This window comes from Carcharodon carcharias, chromosome 9, assembly GCF_017639515.1.
Source record: "Carcharodon carcharias isolate sCarCar2 chromosome 9, sCarCar2.pri, whole genome shotgun sequence".
Classification (NCBI taxonomy): Eukaryota; Metazoa; Chordata; class Chondrichthyes; order Lamniformes; family Lamnidae; genus Carcharodon; species Carcharodon carcharias.
The window spans coordinates 161,283,280-161,311,174 of NC_054475.1; the positions used below are offsets into that span (position 1 = coordinate 161,283,280).

General features: G+C 43.9%; 1 protein-coding gene across 1 annotated transcript in view; it reads right to left on the reverse strand.

Annotated features, from left to right (window-relative positions):
- The window catches only part of aff2 (AF4/FMR2 family, member 2), a 455,181-nt gene that overhangs the window by 158,262 nt on the left and 269,024 nt on the right, over positions 1 to 27,895 (reverse strand). The window contains exons 5-7 of the mRNA XM_041196209.1: positions 16,576 to 16,662; positions 9,481 to 9,517; positions 9,184 to 9,235 (exon numbers count right to left, since the gene is read on the reverse strand). Of these exons, the coding sequence (XP_041052143.1) occupies positions 9,184 to 9,235; positions 9,481 to 9,517; positions 16,576 to 16,662 (176 nt within the window). The remainder of the gene's footprint in view (positions 1 to 9,183; positions 9,236 to 9,480; positions 9,518 to 16,575; positions 16,663 to 27,895) is intronic.

Genomic DNA, 27,895 nt, shown 5'->3' on the forward strand with positions numbered 1-27,895 from the left:
CTGCGGCATCAGCCTTTGGAGTTTTGTCTCCAAATGCTTGGCTTGGCACTTGGCCATCTCATATCTCAGTCAGTACATCAGTGCTTCAGACTGCATGCCTAAACTGATTTAACATTCATGGCAACAAGTGTGCTTTACTTCTAATCAAGGGTGATCGGTTACTGTTTTTTTCCAACAAAAAAAAAATCCGAGCAAGGGAAAGAAGGTTTCTCTCAGGCAAAGACCCAGATTATTTCAATTAGGGAGATGTCATTGCCAATTGCACCGAACCCCTCTTGCAGAGTTCATTGCTGCTCAGAGAGTTTTAAGTTTCCTCCTGCCTCTTCAAAGATTTAATTTTCGAGATACTGTTGCCATGGAAGCAACTGGGAATTTTAATCCAGTGCTAAGGGTCAATCTGGGCAATCAACTTGAGTTGCTCCTCAGTCCCAAAGATGTTGCCAGACAAAGAAATGAGTTGCAACTTAGTCCAAGTACAAAAAGGCCACACATATTGCTCCAAGAAAAACTAAAGATTGATTTTCAACAGCAAGATATTGCAGATGCTGGAAATCTGAAATAAAAACGGAAAGTATAGAAGAAATATCATGTTGGAAATACTCAGCAGATCAGGCAGCACTTGTGGAGAGAAACAGAGTTAACATTCTGGGACAATGTTCTTATGAAAGTTAATTATCGACTCAAAGCGTTAGTTCTGTTTCTCTCCACAAATGCGGTTAGACTGCTGAGATTGATTTTCAAGTCCTTTTGTGACTGTTGAATAAAATGTTGAACCGACTTTCTGATCTTGCAGAATCCATGCGAATGTTTGGCGTGGCGGGATTACCACATGCCACAGTTTGGTTTGGAGTATTGCCACCGCATATCTTAGTCTGTACATCAATTGCAAAGAAGAAAGAAAGAACTTGCATTTACTAAGGAAGTCCCGAAACGCTTTACTGCCAGTGAAGCCCATTCACTGTTGTAGTGCAGGAAACGTGGCAGCCAGTTTAAGCACAAGTTTCCACAAACAGCAATGAGATAATGACCAGATAATCTGTTTCAGTAGCGTTAGCTGAGGGATTAGTATGAGCCAGGATGCCAAGGAGAACTCCCTTGCTCTTCTTCCGTCATGCAAAAGACAGCATCCAACACACTCCCTCAGGAGTAAAGTGTCAGCCTAGATCTTGCACTAAAGTGTCTGGAGTGGGACTTGGACCCGCGACCTTCCAAGACTGCTGCCAACTGCTTTCCTACTTGTCCCTGGACAGTGTTCCGGCCATTTAAATGAGTTTTTCCAGCTCCTAGGCCTATGCCAGGAACATTGAAAGGAGGAAGAGCAGAGGTTGGCTACAATCAGCCCCAGAACTCAGCTAAAGCACAAAGTGCTGGCAGCCTATCGCTTCTGATTCAACTAGTAATTTACATATTCAAAATTGGCACTAAAAATACGCAATTGATCACTTTCGGATACAAGAATTTTGGTATTAAAGTTATGCTCCCCAACCATCATAATTAACCTAAATACTGATGATGATCAGATGCTCCTTGTGTCCAGCATTGCTATAGTGCAAGTGGAAGAAGAATACATCAGCTGATATGCAAGACGAAACTAAGTAATTAAACTGAGAATGCAGTGGGATATGAGCATTTCACACACTGTGGGAATACCAGAAAACTGCTTTTCTTTAAGTAGGTGCTTGTACAAATTAAGATTAAAGAATTAAAAACTTAAGACTTAGGTTGATATTTAATGGAGGTGTTGGGGGTCTCGTCTGCCGGCTAGAGAGCCAGCAAGAGACTTGCTGGGATGGGCCATCACATTGAGTGCCACTCAAGCCAGCAGCGAGCTTTCCCCGAGATCAAGGACCGGGGGGGCGGGGCAGTCCCATCTGCTGAGAGCTGCTGGCCAATCAGAGGCCAGCAGTTCTATTGAACAGCAGCGCCATGTGAGATGCGGTGGCTGCTGTTGGTACAACATGCACCTGAGGCCTATTCTCATTGATGGGTCCTGGGCCATGGGTGAGAGATGGCGGAAGGAGGTCAGGGCAAAGGCAGGGTGATAGCTATCAGCGGGTCCTCCCACTTCCTGATATTGGATCCCTCAATCAGGCACTGAGTGCCTTTGAACCAGGGACTCCTGTGTAGTTGGGAGTTTTTTTTTATTTGCTCATGGAATATGTGCATCACTGGCCAGCATTTATTGCCCACCCCCAATTGCCCATGTTCAGAGGGCATTTTAAGATTCAACCACATTGCTGTGGGTCTGGAGTCACATGTAGGCCAGACAAGGTAAGGACAGCAGATTTCCTTCCCTGAAGGACATAAGTGAACCAGATGGGTTTTTACGACAATTGACAATTTCACTTCCAATTCCAGATATTTATTGAATTAAAATTTTACCATCTGCCATGGTGAGATTGGAACCCAGGTCCCCAGAGCATTATCTTGGGTCTCTGGATTACTAGTCCAGTGATAATACCACTATGCCACTGCCTCCCCAAGGTTAGATTAATTAGGAATTTTAGGATTTGTTATACTATTTAGTAATTGTAATCTTATGTAAGCGAGTGCTCAAAATTTTTTGGTAATAAATATTTTAACTTAAGTTTTAAAATCCCTAAAGGTCTTAGTGGACTCATTGCTTCTGAATTTAGCGCACACATCCTCTCATAATAAGTGCATATTGCAAAACCATTGTGATAGCGTGGCCAAGTGGTTCGCCTGGCACAAATCATTTGCCACAGCAAAACAATTTCAGATTTATTATTTGCATTTAATTTGAGCCCATGTCCCCCGACCACTAGTTCCGGGCTTCTGGAGTATGAGTCCAGCAGCAATATCACAATGTCATCGTCTCCCATTCAAAAGAGCCACTCCGGACAACAGCAAACAGAACTTGTGATGGAAACTACAGCAAAGTCTCCCGATCTTAGCAAGATTATTTCCCCAGCAGCCTGTAGCGAGTGTAGGAGAGTTAAAGACTAGGAATTATGTGCGTCAGATCAATCCCAGTCACTTGCAGCAGAGTAGCCTCTGGGTGGATGTGCAGGCCCAGGAGTAGTGGGGGAATGGACCACCCCCTGCGATCAGGGGGAATCACCCCATTCGTTACCATTCGGTATTGTCGCTGTGCGCAGCCAAGATATTGCTGTTAACAATTCTGGCACAATCAGCTCCCAGTCTAATCAGAATAATGATGGTGGTGGCAGATGGAGTAAGTCTGCCAGGAATTTTTACAACCTTTGCTCTGAATGGTCTCAACAGCCAACACAGATCTTCATAAAAAAAAAATTCTCATTATCAAAGCCATTCAAATCAAAGGTTATTGTTACAGTCTCTCTCGTTCTGTGTTCATTGTCGTCATAGCTATTCTAGGCTCAGTTTACTTTATAAAAAGACAAGTAATCATGTGTATGGTGATTCTGTTTGAAATAAGAAATTACTGATTATACTCTGGCTTTCATGCTAATGTTGGACTGAATGTTCTATTGAATGTTTGACTCTACTAAATGCATCACAGCTACAAAATGAAAACTCATTAGCATCAGAGAGCTAAAAAACCATGCTCTAAACCATAACAACAACTGGCATTTAAATAGCACCTTCAGCATGGAGCCAAATTCCAAGCTGTAGAGCCAGACGAAAATGGAAGGTGAGCCAATGGAAGAGATCCTAGTAGGGGTGACGGAATGTCTGGTCACAGAGGTAGGTTTTAAGGAAGCTCTTAAAAGGAAGAGAGGGGTAGCTGAAGGCCACCAATGGTGGGTCGAATGGTGTGGGGGGGAGGTGGGTGCAAAGAGGATGCATGACAGGCCAGAGTCTGAGGAACAGAGCATCTGGGGAGAATTGCTGATCTCTGGTGGGAGATTATGGAAACAGTGTGGGGGTAAGGCCATATTTTAACCAGAAAGATGCAAGGAAAGGAGTGATGGGTGGGCTGGAGCTGGTGCAAATTAGGGTACAGATGGCAGAGTTTTACCTGAGCTGAACTTTATGGAGAGTGGACAATGGGAGAGGATTGGAATAGGTGAGTCCGGATGTGACAAAAACATTACTGAGGTTTTGGAGTGGTAGATGGGCTGAAATAAAGGGGAAGAGATTTGGAAATAAAAATAAAGGAAACAAAAATGTCATCAAACAATGTCCCCTCGTGTGACTCCGCCACATGAGCGGGGACACGTTTTTAATTCAAGTGTAAAATTTTTATTTGATTTTTATTGGCTTTAGGAAACCTTATCCCGCCTGTGGATGAGGTTTCCCTAGGAGTGTATGACTGCCTGGCCTTTTCGCCTGCCCCGCCAACTGTAAATTGCAGCGTAAATTTGAACTCGATTGCCTTTTTAATGGCCTTAACAGGCCCTTTAACTGTTGGCGGGCGCGCTGCCGACTCCGGCGCGCACCCGCTAGACGAAATATCGCGGGACTGCGCGATGATGTCAGGATGCTCGCCCGACGCCATCACGAGTCATTTTACCCTCGGCCAGATCGTGTCCACACCCGCCCACCGAGCTTAATATTCTGCCCTGGGTCTCTGGATCACTCGTCCAGTATGGCACAGCAGATGTGTTGATAAGTGTGTGACACTGTTTACACTGTTGGCTTTGTATTATGGTCAAGCCTCCAGTGTGACACCTCCTCATTAAACGAGATGGGTGTAAAACATCAGTGCACTGGAGCCTGGATGTGTATCAGTTTTACACTTGCACATCTATAAAGTATAAATATGTATGGCAACATTGTGGAAACTTGATCTCGTTATCTGGCTTTGGTGTGTCTCTTTCTGCTTCACCCCGCTTGGTTTAAGTTGCTGCAGCATGTCCCAATGACACCGGAGCAACATCAGTTACTGATCTAATGGGGCCAAGTTGATCATGTTGCCTGCAATTGGCTGCAATATCATCTGGGGCTCAGTTGGTTAACCCTATCAGCTCTGAGTCAAAAGGATGTGGGTTGAAATCCCAGCCCAGTGGCCTGTACACAAAACCTAAGTTCATAATCCAGTGGAGCACTAGGGGAATGCAGCACTATCAGAGCTGTCATCTTTCAGAAGGGCCCTTCAACCAAGGCCCTGTCTGCTCTCTCTCAAGTGGGTGTGGAAGAACCCATTAGACTATTTCGAAGCAGGGCAGTGTCTTGGCCAATATTTATCCCTAAACCACCACCTCTAAACAGATTACCTGGTCACCATCACATTGTTCTTTGTGGGAGCTTGTCGAGTGTAAATTAGCTGCCATGACTACACTCCAAAAGTACTTTGTTAGCTCGAAAGTGGTTTGGAACATCATGACGTTGTAAAGGATGCTATATAAATGCAAGTTCTCTTCTTTTCCATGGATTTAATTTAACACTGAAAATGGTGGCTAAGCAAACAGATCAGCAAGGAATAAAAAGTCTCGATTACTATTTTTGGCTGGGAGGACACTTGATGAAAGGTCAATGGCCTGAAACATTAACTCTGTCTTTCTCTCCATGGATGCTGACAGACCTGCTGGGTATTTCCACCAATCTTTGGCTTTATTTCAGATTTCCAGAGCCACAGTATTTTGCTCTTGTCTTCGATTATTACTATTCCTGTATATGAAATTTATGCACTGACACTTTAACTGCCAGTACACCGGGGCTGTTTTGCAAATACTTTTGCAGAAGCAACAACAGATCTCTCAGGTATTTTTCCGTGGATGCCAAAGTGTTTGGCAAAAATTTGCCAAGTAGCTTTTTGAGGAAAGAAATCGTGGAAAAATATAGGGAAAGAAATATTTTTTTTTCTAAACATGATAATCCTATGCCAGGGGATCTAGGTAAAGAAAGAAGAATCAAATGAAGAATTTGCATTGCTGTAGCACTTTTCACATCCACGAGATATTCCAAAACTCTCTACAGCCAATGAAGCACTTGTTTTTTTTTAAAAAAAAAACAACCCGAGTGAAATAAATACAGGGACATAAGGGCCAGTTCTCTAATGGAGTTTTCCCAGTGAGAAACAGTGCTCCTAGGGAATGTCGATCTGTAAATCATTGACCTGCGTGCCCTGATTTTCCAGCCATTTGAATCGACAGATGGAAAGTCAGGCCCTGCGATTTCCAGCCCTCTGCTCCCAGCAGGTGCGACTCTTTATTGCCAGTGCTCTGCACGGAGAGTTGGGCCTACAGTGAGATGATCGGGTAGACTGGCCTTAACTTGGTGGGACACAAAGACCCTGGGCAGAATTTTCTGCCTACCGGGCGGTCGGGCCCAACCCAATCTCCGGCAGGCATGGAGCCGATCCCTGCCAGAGAAGCGGGCCCCGCCGCCATTTTAAGTGGGCGGGCCAATTAAGGCCCGCCCAGCGTGACATCCGGGGGGAAGCGCTTCCTGTGCAGGCGCGGTGGGGGGGTGTGGATTCCCCAAAAGCGAGAGTGCGTTCTTTCACGCATGCGTCCAAAAGAGCGCACATCTCCCTGAGGCTAAGTGCAGCCTCAGGGAGATCGCTGACAGTTGTACAAACATTAAAAATAGAGAAAAAAAAATCCTTAACATGTCCCCCTCATGTGACAATGTCACACGAGATGGGACATGTTCATAAATTTCACTATAACTTTATTAAAGTTTTTTAAACCCTACATGAAACCTCATCCCGCCAGTGGGTGAGGTTTCATGTTTTATTCAGAAGCCCGCCGGGGCTCCTGGCCTGCCCACCAGCCTTAAGGTTGGACGGGCAGGTCCTTTAATTGTTTTAATTATCCTGTCAGTGGCCTCAATTGGCCATTGACAGGTCGGCGGGCCCGCGGCTGATTTTGCTGTGCCCCCACCTTCCTGAAAATTTAAATGGGGCGGGATGATGTCGGGGGTTCTGCCCAATGTCATTCTGCGTCATTTTGTGCGTCGGCGAGCGGGCCCCGCCCCCTGCTCACCGACGGCAAAATTCTGCCCCCCATCGCTATAATTTCCTCCAGGGCCAGAACCATAAAGTTAGAGTGAGGCATTCGGAGTGATGTCGGGAAACACTTCTTCACGCATAGGGCAGTGAAAACCTGGAACTCTTTCTCCCAAATAGCTATTGAGACTGGAGGCAATTGAAAATTTTGAAACTGAATCTGATAAGGTTTTTGTTGGGTAAGGTACAGAGGCAGGGTGGGTAAATGGAGTTAGTATGCAGATCCGCTATGACTTAATTCCTTTAATTCCTTCATTTAGTTCCTTCACTGTCACTGGGTCAAAATCCTGGAACTTCCTCCCTAACAGCACTGTGGTTGTACCTACACCACATGGACTGCAGCGATTCAAGAAGGCAGCTCACCACCACCTTCTCAAGGGCAATTAGGGATGGGCAATAAATGCTGGCCTAGCCAGTGGTGCCCATACTCCATGAAAGAAAAAAAAAATTTAATGGTGGAATAGGCTCAAGGGGCTGAATGGCCAACTTCTGTTCCTATGTTCCACTTGTTCTGAGTTATTTGGGATGTGTTTAGACACTAATTTGGATCTGTTTAGACCAGACAACAATAGGCAGAGTGCAAGAGATTCTGGATTAATCTCAACACTCAGAAGACACAGCAACAAGATGGTGGACAATAGGTGTTTGGTCCTTCAGACGGTCAACCAGCAGGTGTGGAATCCTTTGCTCATTTGCAAAGAAAGGTTCACTGTGTCATTTCTATTTGTTTATTCAATGGACAGAACTTTACGCTCGGCATGTGGGCGCGCACCTGACCCGCTCGAGTGTGAAAGAGTGCGTTATGACGTTGGGCGAGCGTCCCGACATCATCACTCGCGTGATATTTCAGTCGGTGGGCACGCACAAGGGTCAGAAGCGCGCCCGCCGACAATTAAGAGGCCTTATTAAGGCCATTAAAGTAGTAATTAACTGACATTTTGCGTTGCCCATCCAACATTACGGTTAGCGAGCTGGTGAATTGGCCAGGCGGCCTTTGCATTTTTCCAGGAAACCTCATCCATGGGCGGGATGAGGTTTTCGATATTAATTTACTTTTAAATGTTCGGACAGAATTTTCATTATCCGTATGTTCCGGTGACTGATTCTGACGCGTGGGCATTTTTTCCCTGGCTTTTAAAATCTTTATTTTTGGCGTTTAAATTCTTCAGCTCCCTGAGGCAGCTCTCTGCCTTCAGGGAACTTTCATTCTGCGCTCCCCAGCCACCCGCCCCCCTCCAACCACGCTGACTTCAGCGCTCGCCCTCTTCTTGCCCCTACCCCGGCAGCGCTGAGCCATTAATTGGCCAGCCAGCGTGAAATCGCAGCTGGGGACCGGGAGCGGGCGAGGTTCTGCTTCCCGGATGCTCCCAGGCCCACCAATCGTGGGCGTCCGCCAAACTAAAAATCCTGCCCGATGTGAATTTGATAATGATGAGTAACTGTTGGATTGAAGTTAAAGTACCTCAGCTTTGACATGTAAACTGCACACTTATGTGAAAGGCCTTGTCATTTATCTCCATTAACCCAATAGCTCATGAATAATCCTGACCTTCATATTCATCCCATGTTCACACCTCAGTTCTTTTCCAACTCCCTATTCATCTCAGTACTCTGCATTCGGCTCCCTTTTTAAGCATCTTTGAATCGCTTCCTTTCCAATAGTATTTCATTGTCGGCTTCTACTCTTGATGTGGAGTGCATCTGAAGCTGCTTAACATCATAATTCGAAAGGGGTCTTCAAGATTATGAAAAGGTTTGATGGAGAATATGTAGAGATGATCATGCCACTTGTGGGCAAGGTCAGAGCTGGTAAATATAAGGTAGTTACTAAGAAATCCTACAGGGAATTCAGGAGAAACTTCTGTACCCAGAGGGTGGTGAGAATGTGGAACTCGCTGATAAACAGGGAGTAGTTGAGACAAATAGCGTGGGTACTCTTAACAGGATGCACATGAGGGACAGTGGAATGGAAGGAGACGATGCACACTGGCATGGGCCTGTCGGACTGAATTTTCTGTTATCTATTGTAAAAACTTTGTAATACTTTGAACTGTGGCTTGTAGCTTGGGTTTCTGGACGACAGCTGCGTCAGTCTTACCAAAGCGGCCTAGGTATGAAAACAACAAAATTGACTTCTTAAATCAGGATCGGAAGCCCCAGTCAATCTTTGATATCTCTGCAACATGCTGGTGAGACCTTCACACTCTCAAACGGCTTCAGTCCCAGCCATAAAGAAAGTGTGTGAGCTCTTTCTTAAAAGCAAAAAAATTCAAACCAACGGGACTCACGATTTCTGTGGCGCAGACTTTGTCGGAGGTTTTCCTTGAACATCACAGCGCTCTGAAAAGAAGCGGATATTTGGAGTGTCACATCTTTGTTATTTTTACATAGAACCTATCAACAGCTGTTGCCATCTCCATTGAAATTCTGCTATTAACGTGCCACAACACACAATACTTTATCATCGGGAAATTATTCTTCCATCTTCTAAATGTTTGCACCATGTAATTAACATTCCAATATTAAGTTTAATTACAGACAGAGCATTAAATTGCCTTTAAAGACAAGAGTAAAAGGTGACCTACTTTGCCCATTGTACCCGGAGGTTAGATGCTGAGAGTCCTACAAACAAAGAACATGAGACACATCAGGGCTCGTTTCCTAACCACACAACGCAAGCAAAGGAGAAGTAAGAATTTATTCATTTAGCTTTTACATGTAATGACTGCAGAAATTAATGGCTGAAAATACAAAAGCAATTAAGCAGAACACAATGGCACTGTGTCGTACTGTTTGTGTCAGATAATTACCTGGTCGAATTAGAACTAAACACATAATTCTAACAGAATGAATATAAGATCAGGGTGACAGAATACTGCTGATGAAAGAATATCACATGTTGTGTCATCTTAACAATATCTCTTTGAAACATTTAATATAGTGCCTATTTCATTAAAAAGCATACATCATGCATATTAAGCAAGGGATTTCCATATTCCTTTTCATTGTGATAAATGGAAGCTTCATTTATTCTAAAACTAGTTAAGAGCTACAAAAAAAGCCAGCCAAATTACGCCTAGCAATTTAACATTGGCTATTCTGATGATGCAGCCTTCCGCATCTGTAGTTCGGATATGTCTTTCTTTTTCCTGATTCTCCCCCGGCCCCGCTGTGATTGACAGGGCCCTCGACTGCGCCCGTCCCATTTCCTGCGATTCTGCTCGTACTCCTTTCTCTCCCCTTCAGAACCACGATCGGGTTTCCCATGTCCTCAACTTCCACCCCATCAACCTCCATACTCAGCAGCTCGTCCTCCACTGTTTCCTACACCTCCAGCAAACATGTCAGCGGCAAATTCCCCTCTCCTTACGGCATTTCAAAAAAGCCCTTCCCTTCGCTCCTCAGTCAACCCCCCCACCCCCCCAGCTACTCCCCTTCCCAAGTGCAGGAGATGCAACACCAGCCCTCTTTACCTCCTCTCTCCTCACCCTCCAAGGCTCCAAACACTCCTTTAAGTGAATCAACGACGTACATGCACTTCTTTCTATTTAATTTACTGTATTCGCAGCTGACAATGTGTTCTGCTCTGTACAGGGGGAGACCAAACGGAGATTGGGCGAATGCATTGTGGAACATCTCCTTCAGTCTGCAAGGGTGACCCCGAGCTTGCGATGGCCTGTCATTTTAATTTTCCACCTTCCTCTCACGCTGAACTCTGTGTCCTTGGCTTCCTGCAGTGTTCCAGTGAAGCTCAAACGTGCTCGAGGAACAGCACCTCACCTTTTAATTAGCCACGATAAGCATTCCGGACCCAACACTGAGTTCAACGATTTCAGACTGTAAAATCTCTCCCCCATTTTGTTTCCTTTCTCTTTGTAGGTTTTGGCTTTGCCCTCGGCGTTTCCTTGATTTTGCTTTCGGACGACAGCTAATCATCATTTTGCCATTCACCCTTCCTCTGGACACGCCTTTTATTCGTTACATTTTTTAGTATTACTCCCTTTGGCCCTACACCCATCAAATATCTGTCAATTAATCTTTCCTGTCCTCCACCTTATCACAGATCTTTCCTTTTGTGTTTTTTTTATCCCCCACCTTTCCCTCTTACACTGATTAAAACCATTTACATTTCTAACTTTTTCCAGTTCTGATGATAGGCCTTGGCCCCGAAATATTAACTCTGCTTCTCTCTCTACAGATGCTTTCAGACCTGCTGAGAATTTCCAGCATTTTCTGTCCTGATTTCAGATTAGGAGCATTGCGTTAGAAGCAGATCAGAGAAGGCTCACACGACTGATCGCTGGAATCGGTGGGGTGGGGGTGTGAGGGGTGCTGGTGCGCTAATCCTACAAGGAAAGATTGGACAGCTCAGGCCTGTATCCATTGGCGTTCAGTAGAATAAGGGGTGAACTTATTGAAACATATACGATCCTGAGAGCACTTGGGAGGGTGGATGCTGAAAGGATGCTTGCCGTTGTGGGAAAGACGAGAACTAGGGGAAAACAGTTTAAAAATTAAGGGGTCTCCCATTTAAGACGGAGATGAAGAGAAAAATTTTCCTCTAAGAGGGTTGTGAGTCTGTGGAACTCCCTGCTCCAGAGAGCGGTGGAGGCAGGATCAATGAATACTTTTAAGGCCGAGGTAGATAGATTCTTGACTAGCAAAGGAGTCAAAGGTTATCAGAGGTAGGCAGGAAAGTGGAGTTGAACCCTTGGGGCCACAATCGGTTCAGCCATGATCTGATCAAATGGTGGAGCAGGCTCCAGGGGCTGAACGGCCTACTCCTGCTCCTAATTTGTATGTTTGTATTTCCAGTATCTGTAGTATTTTGTTTAAGTTCGCTTAACTCAGTGGCTGGGCTCATGGTTGGATTCCATGCCAGTACCAATTTGGGCACATATCTGTATAATCTGGTGGGAGTGTTGTTTCTCAGTGCCCCTGCACCGATAGTTCTTGCCCCGCTATATGCTGCGGACACTGCTCCCCTTGGACGAGCTCTGTCATTCAATTAGATGACAGTGGGCCTGTATGACTACTCCATTTTTGACTTTGCTCCGTATCGCCTGACCGTCTTGCTTAAAGAATGGTGTATCCCAGTCTTCATAGCTCTAATTGGCCCTCAGCATCCACAGCCTATTGGTGGAGAGAGTTTCAAATTTCTATTGCCCTTTGTTTGAGGAATTGATTCCTAATTTTATTCCTGAATGGCTCAGCTCTAATCTTAAATTATTTCCCTGTTCTCTAGATTCCCCCACCAGAGGAAATATTTTCCGCATATCTGCGCTATCAAATCCTTTAAGCACTTTAAACACTGCAATCAGATGACACTTCAATCTCTTATATTCAAGGGAATATAAGATAAGCGAGTGATGACAACACTCAGTAAAGTGTATACCTCTGCCAAGCTGTCTTAACTCAACGTTATAACAATTATGCAGCTCTTGCTTAAGGTTTTTCCCTGGCTGGTTGATGTTCTGTAACTACAAAGCTGGAAAAGTAAGTATTTTTGTTAAGAGCTTCCATTTCACTGAGGAGGCTTCAGGCCAATCCACATCCAATAACCTGCTCTGAAGACTCAGCTCAGATTAAACAGGAAAACAGTAGGTAAACTAAGTGTTGGCCTTCTAGAGAGTGAGAATGGGGTGTTAATACATGATAATAAGGAAATGGCGAATGAAATTAACAAATATTTTGCTTCCGTCTTCACAATAGAGAATACAAAAAAAATTCCAATAATAGCTGTAAATCAGGAGGTGGAGGGGAGAGAGGGACTTGGTGAAGTTACAATCACGAGGGAATACTGAGCAAACTGATAGAGCTGTGGACTGACAAGTTTCCGGGTCCAGATGGACTTCATCCTAGGGTCTTAAAAGAGGTGGCTAATGAGGTAGTAGATGCGTTGGTGTTAATTTTCCAAAATTCCCTAGATTCTGGAAAGGTTCCATCAGACTGGAAAGTAGCAAATATAACCCCCTCTATTCAAAAAGGGAGGGAGGCAGAAAACAGGAAGCAATAGGCCAGTTAGCTTGACATCTGTTGGAGCTGATTATTAAAGAGATTATATCTGGGCACTTAGAAAAGTTCAAGGTAATCGGGAAGAGTCAGCATGGTTTTGTTTAAATTGTTTAACCAATTTATTAGAGTTCTTTGAAGGGGTAACATGTGCACTGAATAGAGGGGAGCCTGTAGACATACTGTACTTGGATTTCCAGAAAGCATTTGATGATGTGCCACATCAAAGGTTCTTGTGGAAAATAAAAGTTCATGGTGTAGGGAGTAACATATTAGCCGGGATAGATTGGCTGGCCAGCGGAAAGTATGCTTAAATGGGTCTTTGTCTGATTGGCAGGATGTGACAAGTGGAGTCCTGTAGGGGTCTGTGATGGGGCCTCAACTTTTTACAATTTACATCAATGACTTAGATGAGGGGAGCGAAGGCGTGGTAGCTAAATCTGCAGACAACACAAGGAAATGTAGGAAGATATGTTGTGACAAAAACATAAGCAGTTTGCAGGCAGATATAAATAACCTGAGTGAGCGGGCAAAAATATGGCAGATGGAGTATAACGTAGGAAAATGTGAAGTTGTTCACTTTGGCATGAAGAATAAAAAAGCAGAGTATTACTTAAGTAGCGGACAACCAAGGTGCAGAGGGATCTAGGTGTTCTCACGCATGAGTCACAAAAAGTTAGTACGCAGGTACAGAAAGTAATCATTTATTATGAGGGAGATTGAACATGAAAAGTAAGGATGTTATGCTTCAGTTTACAGCACTTTGGTGAGACCGCATCTTGAATACTGTGTGTAGTTTTGGTCTCCTTACTGAAGGAAGGATGTAAATGCGTTGGAGGCAGTTCAGAGGAGGTTTATTAGATTGATGACTGGAATGAGTGGGTTGTCCTATGGGGAAAGGTTGGACTGACTGGCCTTGTTTCCACTGGAGTTTAGAAGAGTGAGGGGTGACTTGCTTGAAGTATACAAGATCCTGAACAGCCTTGACAAGGTGGACGTGGAAAGGATGTTTCCTCTTGTGGCTGAGTCCAGAACTAGGGGGGGCTCTGTTTTAAAATCAGGGGTCGCCCTTTTAGGACAAAGATGAGGAGAAATTTTTGCTTTCAGAGGGTCGAGCGACTTTGGAGGTCTTTGCATCAGAAGGTGGTGGAGGCGGGGTCAATGAATATTTTTAAGGCACAGGTAGATAGATTCGTGTTAGGCAAGGGAATCAAAGGTTATTGAGGGTAAATGGGAACATAGAACTCGAAACACAAACAGATCAGCCAAGATCTTATTGAATGGCGGAGCAGACTTGAGAGGACGAATGGCCTCCTCCTGCTGCTATTTCGTATGTTCATATTTTGGAAACTGTGACAAGTTCCACTACAGCATCTGAGACAATCTACAACATTCTAAAACAATTAACAATATTCTAAATCAAAGAGCCCGCTATATTCTAAAATAAAAGCCCATTTGCCCTATCTCCCAATCATAACTGATCCTTTAAAAGATTCCAGGATCTGGATCCGGGTCCACATCTTCGTCAAAAACGAATCAATTCTTCCTTTTCCCATACCCTGGATGGAATCTTCTGCTCTCACGGGTGCAGGAAGGGTATATACTTGGGTGGGATGTTGGGGTACTGGAACCCCGTCACCTTCCCACCTTCACTAGATTTAAGTACTGGCCGGGAACTCCCATGGTCGACCTTCCCACCCCTCCGCCAATTTGAAGCCCTTAAATGGCCAATTAATTACCACAACAAGAGCTCATCCCACTGCCACTCGAATTAACCCAGCTGCCGGCTGGCCTTGTGCCATGCGGCCTGCATGACAGGTAAACCCGTGTGGGTGACTTGTCACCCCCGGTGGACTGGGGGAGGGCAGGGGTGCGGTGGTGGGTGGGTGTCCCTCAATTGAAGACACTCAGTACTTGATCGAGGGACTCGACATCAGGAATCTAGTCGGGCCCACTGGGAGCTACCTCCCTGCCCTTGCTGCTGACCAACCCCCACCCCTCCATCCCCCCCTCCCTTCTCCCTGCGGTCCCCACCCTACAGTATCATTCCCCCCACCATCCCCACCCCATCAACACACACACACATTGCTTATCTGTGGCCTGGGTTGCTCCACGATCCTGGGACTCCAATGCCTGTCCTTCCACCAGCAGCCACAGCCTCCCCAGTGGCGTTGCTGAGCACATGAGCTGCCAGCCTCTGATTGGCCGTGCCCAGGGGCCTTGATTCCAGGGGAAGGCTCGCTGCTGGCCTCGCCACTGCCTAATCAGCTTGTGGTTCAGTGAGTCTCTGGCTGGCTCTCTAGATGGTGGGCGAGACTCCTGATGACTCTACAAGATTCTGCCCTCTATCCGTGTACCAAGTTTCACTGAAATCGATCCATTGGTTTTTGAGATATATTGTTTGCAGACGAACAGACTATCAAGCGGGGGAGAAAACATGACCTCCTTCCACATTCCTATCTGCAATCTGTATTCATCATTTACCCCTCTAAATCCTGCTGGCATTTCAGAATTAAGAGTTAATCTGCTTTGAGTGGTGTCGATTGAGGGGTGTTGATGAGTGCACGTGGAAAGTTCCCTGCTCTACTTTGGATTGTGCCGTGGGATCCTTTGCAGCTACCCAGTCCAACTGCTGATCAGACCACACCTGGAGAAGGATGAGCAGCTCTGGACGCCTGAGGAAGGACTTATTGGCCTTGGAGGTAGTGAAGCGTAGAGTTACCAGAGTGAGACCTCGACTTCAGGGGTTAAATTAAGAGGAGAAATCACAAAAATTAGAGTAGTATTCCCTGGAATTTAGAAGGTTAAGGGGTGGTTTGACAGAAGCTTTCAAAGTATTGAGGAGAACGGACAGGGTGGATTGAGCTAAACTGATTCCCACACGGTGAAATACAAATTTAAGAAAGGGTGAAGTGGGATGAAGTCCTTATCTCATCAACTTTGAGGACCTCACTAGCAAAGTAAGCTGCAACAGTTTCAGTCAGTCTGTTACACTACTAAATGGCAATAATGTGGCACGCTGTTAGGATAAACGGGAGCATCGAAGAATTGGGAGTGACAGTCAGGGTATATGATTTACAGCCCTTATGCCTTCTTTTCCTTTGGCCATTAACTAAAACGGCAATAAAATCAGAAGCACTCTGAATGGCGTTTTCTCTATCAGTCAAGCAGCGATCCACCGCGTTCCGAGTCTCCAAAAATTGACCCCAGGGTGGCAAATATAACCAAACGCAGAAATTTCTTGCAGAAGTACCTCTGATGTGTCATCTGCATCACCTTTGAGTTAGACCCATCTCGATGACCTTCCACTGGAAGGATATCCAATGGTAGGATGGAATAGGATGGGAGGAGGCTCAGGTAGGGCATCAAAACCAGCATAGACCAACTGGGCCAAACGGCCTGTGTTATAAATTCTGTATAATTCAATGCCTTCCTTTGATGCACATTGTATAGATAGCTCCAGATACCAAAAAGGATTCAATACAAGGAGTCTAAATGGCAGTCATCAGTTTTTATATAAAACCTCAATATTGTAGCCCTCTGTGAAGCTAGAACTATATTATTTCAATTCCACAAGCCAGTTGCTGTCAAAAGGTGTCACTTTTAAATGTTCCCTACTCCAGCACAAATCTGTCATGTTAAATTCTGCTTCAACAGCCAGCCCCTACCTTGTTTGGGATCGGGAACTTGGTTGGTTCGGCCTTGCCAGGTGTGTGTATGGCTGTTAGGGGAGGAGGCCACGAATGTGTCATCTCCTGCAGCGAAGGAAACAAAACAATTTCAAAAATCAATTTGTGACTCATTTCACAGTGTGTCAACCACGTATTGTTGTAACCATTGTAACAGTCTCCAGTAGACATCTCGCTGCTCAAAGCGCCCCTCATGATATTAGTGTAATGACATGAAGCGAAATGCAAAACGAAACCTTTCTGTTACTTTTTTGCTATTTGCACTGTGTTTATTTTGTTTGTGCCGAGTACCGGTGATGAGTTATTCCTTCTTACAGTGTGAACTCCTATACTTTAAAAGTACAGCAATTAAAAAAAAAATTTAACTAAAAGCTATATCCCATTTCTTTTAAATGTGCTGATGATATGGGACACTAAGCTGTCACAGGCACTTTGCATAAATGAGATACTTTCTACTCAATGCTCCATTAGATGTGTGGGCGAGAACCACACAGTCCTCTGCTGTGTGTAGCTGCAGGCTAATGATATACGGTCTCTAGAATCCAAATCGCTTTGTTCTTAGAAGGCAGTTTCTACTGAGCTCTGTCACAGCCTTTGTTTAGTGTTATTAAACATGTTTTCCACTATTCGATAAACTCACCTAACACCAAGAAGGCCTGGCTTTAAAGGAGCAGCATTCCTGTGCTAAGCTCTGCATTGGTAAGACTGACTGATTTGGCAGGTAGAGTACAGACACCATAATGGTGATTACCAATCTAATGGCTTCAGTCTTACATCAAATCCGACTGCATGAAGATAAAGAACTGATGATGAACTTAGGCGAGATGAATTTCTATCAGTACTTTTTAATTTTTTCCTGTTTAAACAGCACCGTGATATACAGAGCAACTCAACAGGCACTGCAGACAGTGCCCTGTTAAGACATTGGAATGTCATGTCACTTAGGTGGTGCACGTGGACTCCAGTTTGGTCAGTCACCTGCTGGTTTCTTTTTGATTCCAGCACACCTGTGCAACCAGGTGAAAAGCAGAGGTCAGGCAAGCCAGCCAAGCTTGCATGTGTCAATTTGAACTCAGTTGCCTCTGAATAAATTTTGTAAGCTCAAGGCTAACTCCAACAACCATCTAAGGTAAAAGCAAAAAACTGCAGATGCTGGAAATCCAAAACAAAAATAAAAATAGCAGGAAAAACTCAGCAGGTCTGACAGCATTTGTGGAGAGGAACACAGTTAATGTTTGAGTCCGTATGACTCTTCAACAGAACTAAGGAAAAATAGAAAAGAGGTGAAATATAAGCTGGTTTAAGGGGGGATGGGACAGGTAGAACTGGCTAGAGGGCCGGTGATAGGTGGAGATTTCCAAAAGATGTCATAGACAAAAGGGGACGGAGGTGTTGAAGGAGGTGATATTATCTAAGGAATGTGCTACTAGGTGACATTAAGGGTAGAAAGCAGGACGAACAAGGTACAGATAGCCCTAGTGGGGGTGGGGTGTGGGGAAGGGATCGAAATAGGCTAAAAGGTGGAGATAAAACAATGGATGGAAATACATTTTAAAATAATGGAAATAGGTGGGAAAAGAAAAATCTATATAAATTATTGGAAAAAAGGGGATCGGAAAGGGGGAGGGATGGAGGAGAGAGTTCATGATCTAAAATTGTTGAACTCAATATTCAGTCCGGAAGGCTGTAAAGTGCCTAGTTGGAAGATGAGGTGCTGTTCCTCCAGTTTGCGTTGAGCTTCACTGGAACAATGCAGCAGGCCAAGGATGGACATGTGGGCATGAGAGCAGGGTGGAGTGTTGAAATGGCAAGTGACAGGGAGGTCTGGGTCATGCTTGCAGACAGACCGAAGATGTTCCTCAAAGCGGTCACCCAGTCTGCGTTTGGTCTCTCCAATGTAGAGGAAACCGCATTGGGAGCAGCAAATGCAGTAGACACCAACACCATCTAGCTGACTCTACTGTGCAGTACTAAGGAAGGGTTGCTTTGTTGGAGGTGCCATCTTTCAAATGAGGCCTTAAATGGAGGCCCCTTTTCCAGTAGCTGTCAAAGAGCCAATAGAATAACATGAAGTAGAGCAAGGCTGACATTCATCTCTATACAAATGCCGCCAATATGGATCCAGTTGGGTATTTCTCTCATTTGCTGCTGGGGGAATCTTACTGAATACCAATTGGTTGCTCTGCTTGTCCCACAGATTAATTACCACAAGCAATTTGTTGACTGTGGTGGATTTTTGGGACAGTCTGCGGGCACAGTGCACGCACTACACTATTAAAGTCCTTCCATCTACTGAAGTCAGTAGAAGACTGACTCAATTCAATCTTGCCATTGGTCCTCCTGACCATCCATCATCATCAGCAGTCTCTCAAAATGAGAGTACAGCCCTACAGCCTGTGACAAGAACCTGCACATGGAGTCTTTTAACATGGGGTGGCTGCTGCGCTGCAGCTACCAGGAGACTCTCCTGCCCTTACCGCCTACCACTGACATATTGGAAGGATTTGCAGGTTGACAATCAACCTGTTTGGCCACACTATAAGCACATCTTCCATGGCCATCCTGGAACAGGATTCGGACCTGGAGTTTCTGTCTCAGCGGCAGGGAGACTACACACAGCACCACAAGATCTCATCTTGACCATCCTTTCCAGAGGGTGAAAGGCCTGAAATCAGTTTATCTGGTCACTCTCTCACATCTGGTGACTGCCTAATGCCACCACTAGAAGCCAACTGAGTCACTTTCTTAAGTCCTGGAAACTCAGTGACCAGAGCTGGTAAGATCGCGGAGAATTACAATCAGTTAGCAAATTTTAAAATACAATTTAAAAATGAATACTGACAAACTAATGGAAAATGACCAACTTAAGGATGTATCCTTGCCTAACTTTTAGTGGCTTAGGATTCAGTTATTTCTTTTTCTTCATGCCAAAACATTCACTTGTGGGCTAAAATCTACAATAAACACAATCTCTCATCCATTAGTGTCTTGTTCAAAGATAACTAAACTAGGCTGAACTCAATGCTGCTCACTGAGTGGCGGCATAAATCATGGTGGTCCTGTGAAGGAGTTAAACAAAGAGCCTACGGGATTGAAGCAAAACAGGCTTGGTTAAAAATCCAGCTCCGAGGAAACAAAGAGTGACCAAAGCAGATGACCACCCACAATCCATCTCGCACTGCTCTGGACAGATATCTGAGGAAACAGTCACTGTACCATATATCACTGAAGGTCACAGCAGCCCATTGTAACATACGTTGCAGTCTCCTGGTCCTACTTCGTAATATTTATAAGCCACATCATAGTGAATAAGCTTGAAGGCGTACAATTACTGTAACAAATCTGACAGTTTTTTTTTACTGTAGCAAAAGAGGTTGGTTTTTGTTCTGAAATCACCACACATCTGACCTCCGTTTGGTGATATCAATCACCTGAATAGCTTAGGTTGAATTATCACCATTGTAAAGTACACCTCACGCCTAGACTGATTTGGATGGATGTCATTGTCAAACAGCACAGTGCACTTGATCTGAATCTCACTCCAACCTAGTACACTCAGAAGCATTCCACACTTTTTGGACACTATTTCTGCATTGTATCACACACCTGCCACAGTCCCTTATTGACCTTTTGCTTGCCATATACATATAATATAAAGTCTCTACAGGCCATGAATTTAGTTGGCGTGTAATTGGGCACTGTTTGTGTATGCTCAGGAACAGGCTTTGCATATGCTCAGATGCATACTTTGTATATTCTCAGGAAAATAGTTTGTGTTCTCAGGAACACACTTTGTGCATTCTCAGGAACATACTGTGTAAGCTCAGGAACACACTTTGTGTATTCTCAGGAGTACACTTTGTGTATTCTCAAAAACACGCTTTGTTCTCAGGAGCACACTTTGTCTGTTCTCAGGAACATAGTTTGTATGCGCTCAGGAGCACACTTTGTCTGTTCTCAGGAACATAGTTTGTGTATGCGCTCAGGAGCACACTTTGTGTGTAATTCTCAGGTAGATTTTGGCTTTATTCAATACTGTATAACAACAGTGAATCAGTAGCCCATTTGGCATCTCCCAATGTTCACTTCCATTAACAACAATAACAATAAAAATAGGGAAAGATGTGAAATAGGCTGCTGATTCATTTTCAAATGTTCTACACTGTTGCACAAAGTCAAGATTTACCCTTTATTGTGCTGCTCAGGAACATAACTTGTACATGTGAAGGAACACAGCTTATGCTACTCCATCTGTGCATGTAGCACGTGGCATGGGTATGCTCGAAGTATGAATAATGGCTAAAAATCAAAGTATATTGAAAACAAAAGGAATGGTGCAGTGTTATGGTGAGTCTCCCCTTCATCCAACGCTATACGTTTGACTCAGCCTGGGTCAAGCTGGGCTTGAATATAAAATCATTTTAAGGAGAAAATAAGCAAAACTATTTTTCTCTGCCTGATCATTTGCTATCGAGCACGGTAGATATTAAACAATTTCAAAAGTACCCAGATGATGAAATGCTTTGTCCTTTCTCCTTTCAGGGCAGGAAGGAATAACAAGCCATTTATTTACAGTAGTTTATCAAGGGTCACATACAAGGGAGGAGAACTTTTCCAAGGACCACCCAGTGGGACCAGGATTACGTGCTCGCTGTTAACTGGCCTTAATCAACCTTCTGTCTCAATTTTTTTTTGCACTAGAGCAGGGATGTTTACTGGTCTGGACATAATTCAGAATTTGAATACTTCTGCATGAAAGAAGGTTCAACATCAAGTTGGACATCATTACTAGTTTCACTATCCCATAATATTCCATAATAATATGCATGCACTTTCGTACAAGCATGAAATTGTTCTGATCAACAACAACTTGCATTTGTGAAGCACATTAATCATAGTAAAACATTCAAAGGACTTTACCGGAACATTATTAAATAACATTTGGAACCAACCACAGAAGGTGGTATTAAGGCTGATGACCAAAACTTGGACAGGAGGTAGATGTTAAGGAGCATCTTCAAGGAGGAAAGAGAGACAGGGAGACAGAAAGGTTAAGGGAGTGAATTCCAGAGCTTAGGACCTAGGCAGCTAAAGGCACAGCCACCAATGGTGGCGCGATGAGAATCAGGAAGGCACAAAAGGCCAGAATTAGAGGATTAGAGAGATCTCTGATGGGTTATAGGGCTGGATGAGGTTGGAGATGGGAAGGGGCAAGGTTATGGAGGGAAAGCCAGGTTGAGAATGTTAAAATTGAGGCCTTACCAGAATGAACTCTATGAGCACAGAGGGTGATGGGGGAACAGGACCTGGTGTGAGTAAGGATACTTCCCAAGCATCACTGGTCAGCGCATCTACTGCTTGAATCCGCAAGCACACTTCTACGATCTCGAGACTGGACTATTCCAATGACCTCCTGACAGGCCTCCCACCTTCCTTAGATGCTCCATCTACTTTTCTGCTGCCATTACATTTAAGTAAATGATTCTGTGACCCTGCATCCCTCCAGACTTTATCTTCAGCTGACTCTGCCCTTGTTGGTTCTGTTCTTCCACTGCCTTTAGCACTTTTCAAAATTGAGTTCTGATTTTACTGGATCTCACTGTAAAGTCGGACTCCTGGCCTTCTATTTAAATGTGTACAAATGCACCCCCGGGTTAAATGTGCTGCTGCATTGTTTCCCAGTCCCATGTAATGTGCAGCCCCACATCCTTCCGAATATCTTCAGCAGCCCTTCAATGCATCATTCTGCATCAGACATTTCTTATCATTTCTTCATTGTCTCCAGCTTAAAATGTCTGGAACATTCTACCTAACCGTACTGTGGGACCATCTTCACTACAGGGACTGCAGTGGTTCAAGTAGAACGCTCGTCACCAGCTTCTCGAAGGTCTCTAATAATGGACAATAAAGACCAGGCTTGCCAGCAACGCCTTCAACCCACAAGTAGAACCTTTATAAAAAAAACTACTCTCCAACTCTTCTAGTTTCATTGTGCCTGCCTTTACCAAATCTCCCCTCCTGCCTTGCATTCACTACACCCCCTTCCACAACTGTGCATCTATCACACTCCCATTACGTTCCTTAAAATGTATTTTTCCATCCAGTTTGCCTCCCAAGTCCTCTCTGACCCTTTCTTTACACAGGGTCGCTCAACACAGCTTTGCCTGCCTAAGTAGCAGAACAATACACTTAGCATCACACCGCCCTTGTGTTATCTGACTTAACACAAGCAATGCCAAGGCAGATTTACTGTATATTTGTTTAAACATCAGTTGGCCTCTTCATGGTGCCTAGATTTAGATTTAGTATGAGTGATATCATGAAAAGAAGCCAATCGAGCTCAAAGTGAGTGTTCCGGCTCCTTGAGTCTAATAGTAATATTGAAGAATACAAATGCCTGGTGACTGCACTTTACTGTCAGTTACCAGTGTACAAAGAGTTACCTTCCACCTGAACGCTAAGGACTTGCTTTCTTCTCGTTCTTCCCAAAGTATATTTTGGGGCAGTACTTGAGGGAGGTGCTACACTGTCAGAGAAGCTGCCTCTCAGGCAAGACACTCAACACATCTGCCCTCTCAAGTGGCTGTAAAAGATCCCATGGCACTTTCTCAAACATGAGCAGTGGAGATCGCCCAATGGCCTGGTTGATATTTTTCCCTCAATCATCATGCCTAAAATAGATGATCTGGTCAATATCAGTCAGTGTTTGCGGGAGCTTGCTGTGCACAAATTGGCTGCCACATTTCCCACAAGACAACGGTGGTTACACTTTAGAAGGATTGTACTGGCTGTAAAGAGCTTTGGTCTCTTCTGAGGTTCTGAAAAGCATTAAATAAATGTAAATCTATCCTTTTATCTTACTGAGGTACTAGGAGTAATTTATCACTGGATTATACAAATCACACCTGAGTATATGAAAATTATATGAATTAGAACATATACTTTTCCTATAACTCAAAAATTGTAAATCATGTCTTTGCACAACCAAAACTACACTGTGATTAGGAATAACAAATTAGTTATGCTAATTACTCCTGATTTAAAATGCAAATTGAATTTATCACAAAATAGATTTCTGCTCTTTGAACATCTGTATGAGTTGACTTCATTAATCTAAAAAAAATTGGTAGTTTACAGTTAAAACTATTTAACCTAACCCTGGAGGAGAGTTACTATACTTTACTTAAAAGACTAGCTGAGTTCCTGTGGGGTTGATCACAATGATCCTATTCAGATGTAATATACCCCTTAAGACCACTGTTGAGGTAGTCATGGAAGTAAGGGAGTGGAGGGATTGCTCTAAATAAACACATTCTCTGGTTAATTAAAATCTAATTGCTGTTGGCAGTTCTCACCCTCGTCTGCAGTAGCATCAACATTTTGAAATCTTTGCTGCTTTAAGAATTATCTCAGAATCTTGAGGGCTATTATAAAAGAGGGTCAGAAAGACTTGCATTTATGTAGCACTTTTCATGACCACCAAATGTCTCAAAGCGCTTTACAGCCAATGAAGTGTTTTTTGAAGTGTAGTCACTATTGAAATGTAGGAAATGTGGCAGCTAATTTGCACTCAACAAACAGTAATGTGATAATGACCAGATAATCTGTTTTTTTATTATGTTGATTGAGCGATAAACATTGGCCAGGACACCAGAGATAACTCTCCTGCTCTTCTTTAAATTAATGCCATGGTATCTTTTACATCTACCTGAACAGGCAGATGGGCCTTGGTTTAACATCTCATCCAAACAGCAGTACCACCCTCAGTGCTGCACCGGAGTGTTAGACTTGATTCTTTTGTTCAAGTTCTAGAGTGAGACTTGAGCTCAGAACTTTGTGACACAGCGGCAAATGTGCTATCAATGAAACCACAGAGTCCTCCCTGTCTTGAGACAAGCTAAAAAAGAACTGGAGTAGAAACCTGTTCTATCCTGATTAGGGCGAACTCATTCTATCACACCTAACCTGAGAAGTTTTCTATCGCAACCTGGGTAGAATTCCATTATTTGTTGCTTGTAGCAAACCACTCCATGTTCTAATAACAACAAGACCGTAGGGCTTTACAGAAGGCCATTTGAGATGGCTAACTAATTTCACTGTCCATGTACTTCCCATAGCCTTTAATTTTCCTCTGCTTTGAACTTCTGTTTACTGTCGCAACCATTCTTGGTGGCAAAGAGATCTTGCTGTGTCCAAAATGGCTGCTGTATCTTTGTCTTCAAAACTATAGTCATTACACTTCAAAAGTAAAAACAAAAACAGAATTACCTGGAAAAACTCAGCAGGTCTGGCAGCATCGGCGGAGAAGAAAAGAGTTGATGTTTCGAGTCCTCATGACCCTTCGACAGAACATGAGGACTCGAAACGTCAACTCTTTTCTTCTCTGCCGATGCTGCCAGACCTGCTGAGTTTTTCCAGGTAATTCTGTTTTTGTTTTTGTTTTGGATTTCCAGCATCCGCAGTTTTTTTGTTTTTAACACTTCAAAAGTAATTCATTCTGCGTGGAGCACCTTGGTACGCCCTGAGGAAGTGGTAAGGAGTTATTTTTGCTTGTTTATTATTCATTCGTGGGACATGGGTGGTACTGGCTTTCATTGCCTGTGCCTAGGACAAAGGACAACATTGTACATTGATATTTTCCTGGAGGTTCCTTGGCCCCAAGAAGCTAAAGAGGAAGATTGGCATGGCAGTAGGCCAAAATATATCAACACTCACTAAGGTCTGCTTGATTAAAGCTGCCATCATAGGAAGTTTCAAATAATTTGTTGGGTTTTATTGCAGAGCCATTATACACAATGAATTACAGACATGACATTGGTCTGGGGAGAACACAAACTGGTGTCTTGGCACAAGTCATGTGATTTTGTATGGCAGGAGAGTTAGGGACCATTTTGTTGTGCTATCTAACTGCATGTGCATGAGCATAGTTGCATTTCAACACCAATCAAGCTTGGTTAGACTCCGTCAGAGTGCAAAGAAAGTTTAAAGAAAGAATTTATATAGCACCTTTCACAATCTCAGGCCACCCACAATTAGTTTCACAGTCAATTAAGTGCTTTTGAAGTGGAGTCATTGTTGTATGCAGAGAAACACAGAAGGCAATTCGCCCAAAATAAACACCCACAGATATCAATGTGATACAAAAACAAAAACAGAATTACCTGGAAAAACTCAGCAGGTCTGGCAGCATCGGCGGAGAAGAAAAAAAATGTGATAATGGCCAGATAATCTGGTTCAGAGATGTTAGTTGAAGGATAAACATAGGCTGGCAAACCAGGAGAACTCCCCTTTCCTTCTTCAAAATAGTGCCATGGGATATTTTACATTCACCTGAGAGGACTGCCAAGGCCTCCATTTAATATCGCTTTCAAAAACAGCACCTCCCTCAGCATTTGCATTAGAATGTCAGCCTGGATTATATTGTCAACATTCTGGAATGAAACTTGAGCCCACAACCTTCTGACTCAGAGGCCAAACCATGGCTCACACCTCATTGAAGTTTTTTTTACTGCTGCATTGGCCTTAGTATTGGACTACATACATATCGCTGTAAAATAGCAAGACCTGCTTGTGCTTCTTATTTCTGGGCAGTTTGGCCTACCATAGCACCTAAGAATGTTACTTCCAGTGCAACTGACCAATGACATCAAGGCAGACGGTTGGACCGTAAAGCATTAAAAAACTTGCATTGACATATTTACCATTTTTAGATCACAAAATTTAAATGGTTTTAAATGTAGTACATTTCTCCTCAGATCAATTATGAACCCATTCATGGGATGTGGCATGGCCAGCATTTATTGCCCATCCCATAGTAGGGACATATGCAGCTTTGGCCTTTATGATCACACATTCAGCAAACACAAGGTAATGCCCATCTGTCCCATCTCTCATTGAGTAAGTGTGGCACTGAGTCATAAGTGTGTATCTCTCTCTGATCTTATCATTTGGAGGGGAAGCATTGCTATTTGGAGAGAGAAAGAGAGAGAGAGAGAAAGGATGAAAAACCTGCATTTATACAGCACCTCTCACATGCTCAAGATGTCCCAAAGTTTAACACAGTCAATAATGGAGTAGTTTTGAAATGTAGCTGCTGTTGTAATGTAGACAATGTGGCAGCCAATTTGCACACTGCAAACTCGCACAAACGGCAGTTTGATCAGATCTTAGATTGGTCCAGGGATAAATGACTTAATAACATAAGCAACAGGAGCTGAAGTAGGTCATTCTGCCCCTCGAGCCTGCCCTGCCATTCAACAAGATCATGGGTGACCTTCCACCTCAACTCCCCTTTTCCTGCGCTAGCCCCGTTTCCCTTAATTCCATTAGTGACCAAAAGTCTACCAACCTCAGGTTTGAATATACGAACATACGACATATGAGCAGGAGTAGGCCATTCAGCCCCCACGAGCCTGCTCTGCCATTCAATAAGTTCATGACTGATCCGTTTGCGTTTCAAGTTCTACATTCCCATCTACCCCCGATAACCTTTGATTCCATTGCCTAACAAGAATTTATCTATCTCTGCCTTAAAAACATTCAGTGACCCCCACCCACACCCCACCGACCCCCCCCAACCCCCTCTACTGCCTTCTGAGGTAGAGAGTTCAAAAGGCGCATAATCCTCTGAGAGAAAAAAATTCTCCTCACCTCTGTCCTATAAGGGCGACCCTTAATTTTAAAACAGTGCTCCCTAGTTCTGGAGTCGCCCACAAGAGGAAATATCCTCTCCACGTCCACCTTGTCAATACCATTCAGGATCTTATTTACTTCAATCAAATCACCTCTCACTCTTCTAAACTCCAGTGGAACCAAGCCCAGTCTGTCCAACCAATCCTCATAAGGCAACCCACTCATTCCAGGTTTCAATCTAGTAAACCTCCTCTGAACAGCCTCCAACTTAACGATTGAGCATCCAAAGCCCCCTGGGGAGAAAATTCCAAAGATTGACAACCATTTGAGTGAAGAAATTTCTCCTCACCTCGGTCCTAGCTGGCCAATCCCTCACTCTGAGTATGTGACCCTGTGTTCTCGATTTCTCAGCCAGGGGAAATGTCTTCTTGGTATCTAGCCTGTCAAGCCTCTTAAGAATTTTATATGTTTCAATTAGATCGCCTCATTCTTTTAAACTCCAGGGAATATAGGCCGGGTCTACTCAATCTTTCCTCACTGGACAATTCCCTCATCCCAAGAACCAATTAGTGAAAAAGCGAAACGCTGCAGACGCTGGAAATCTGAAATCAAAACAGGAAATATTGGGAATACTCAGCAGGTCAGGCAGCAGCTGTGGGGAGAGAAA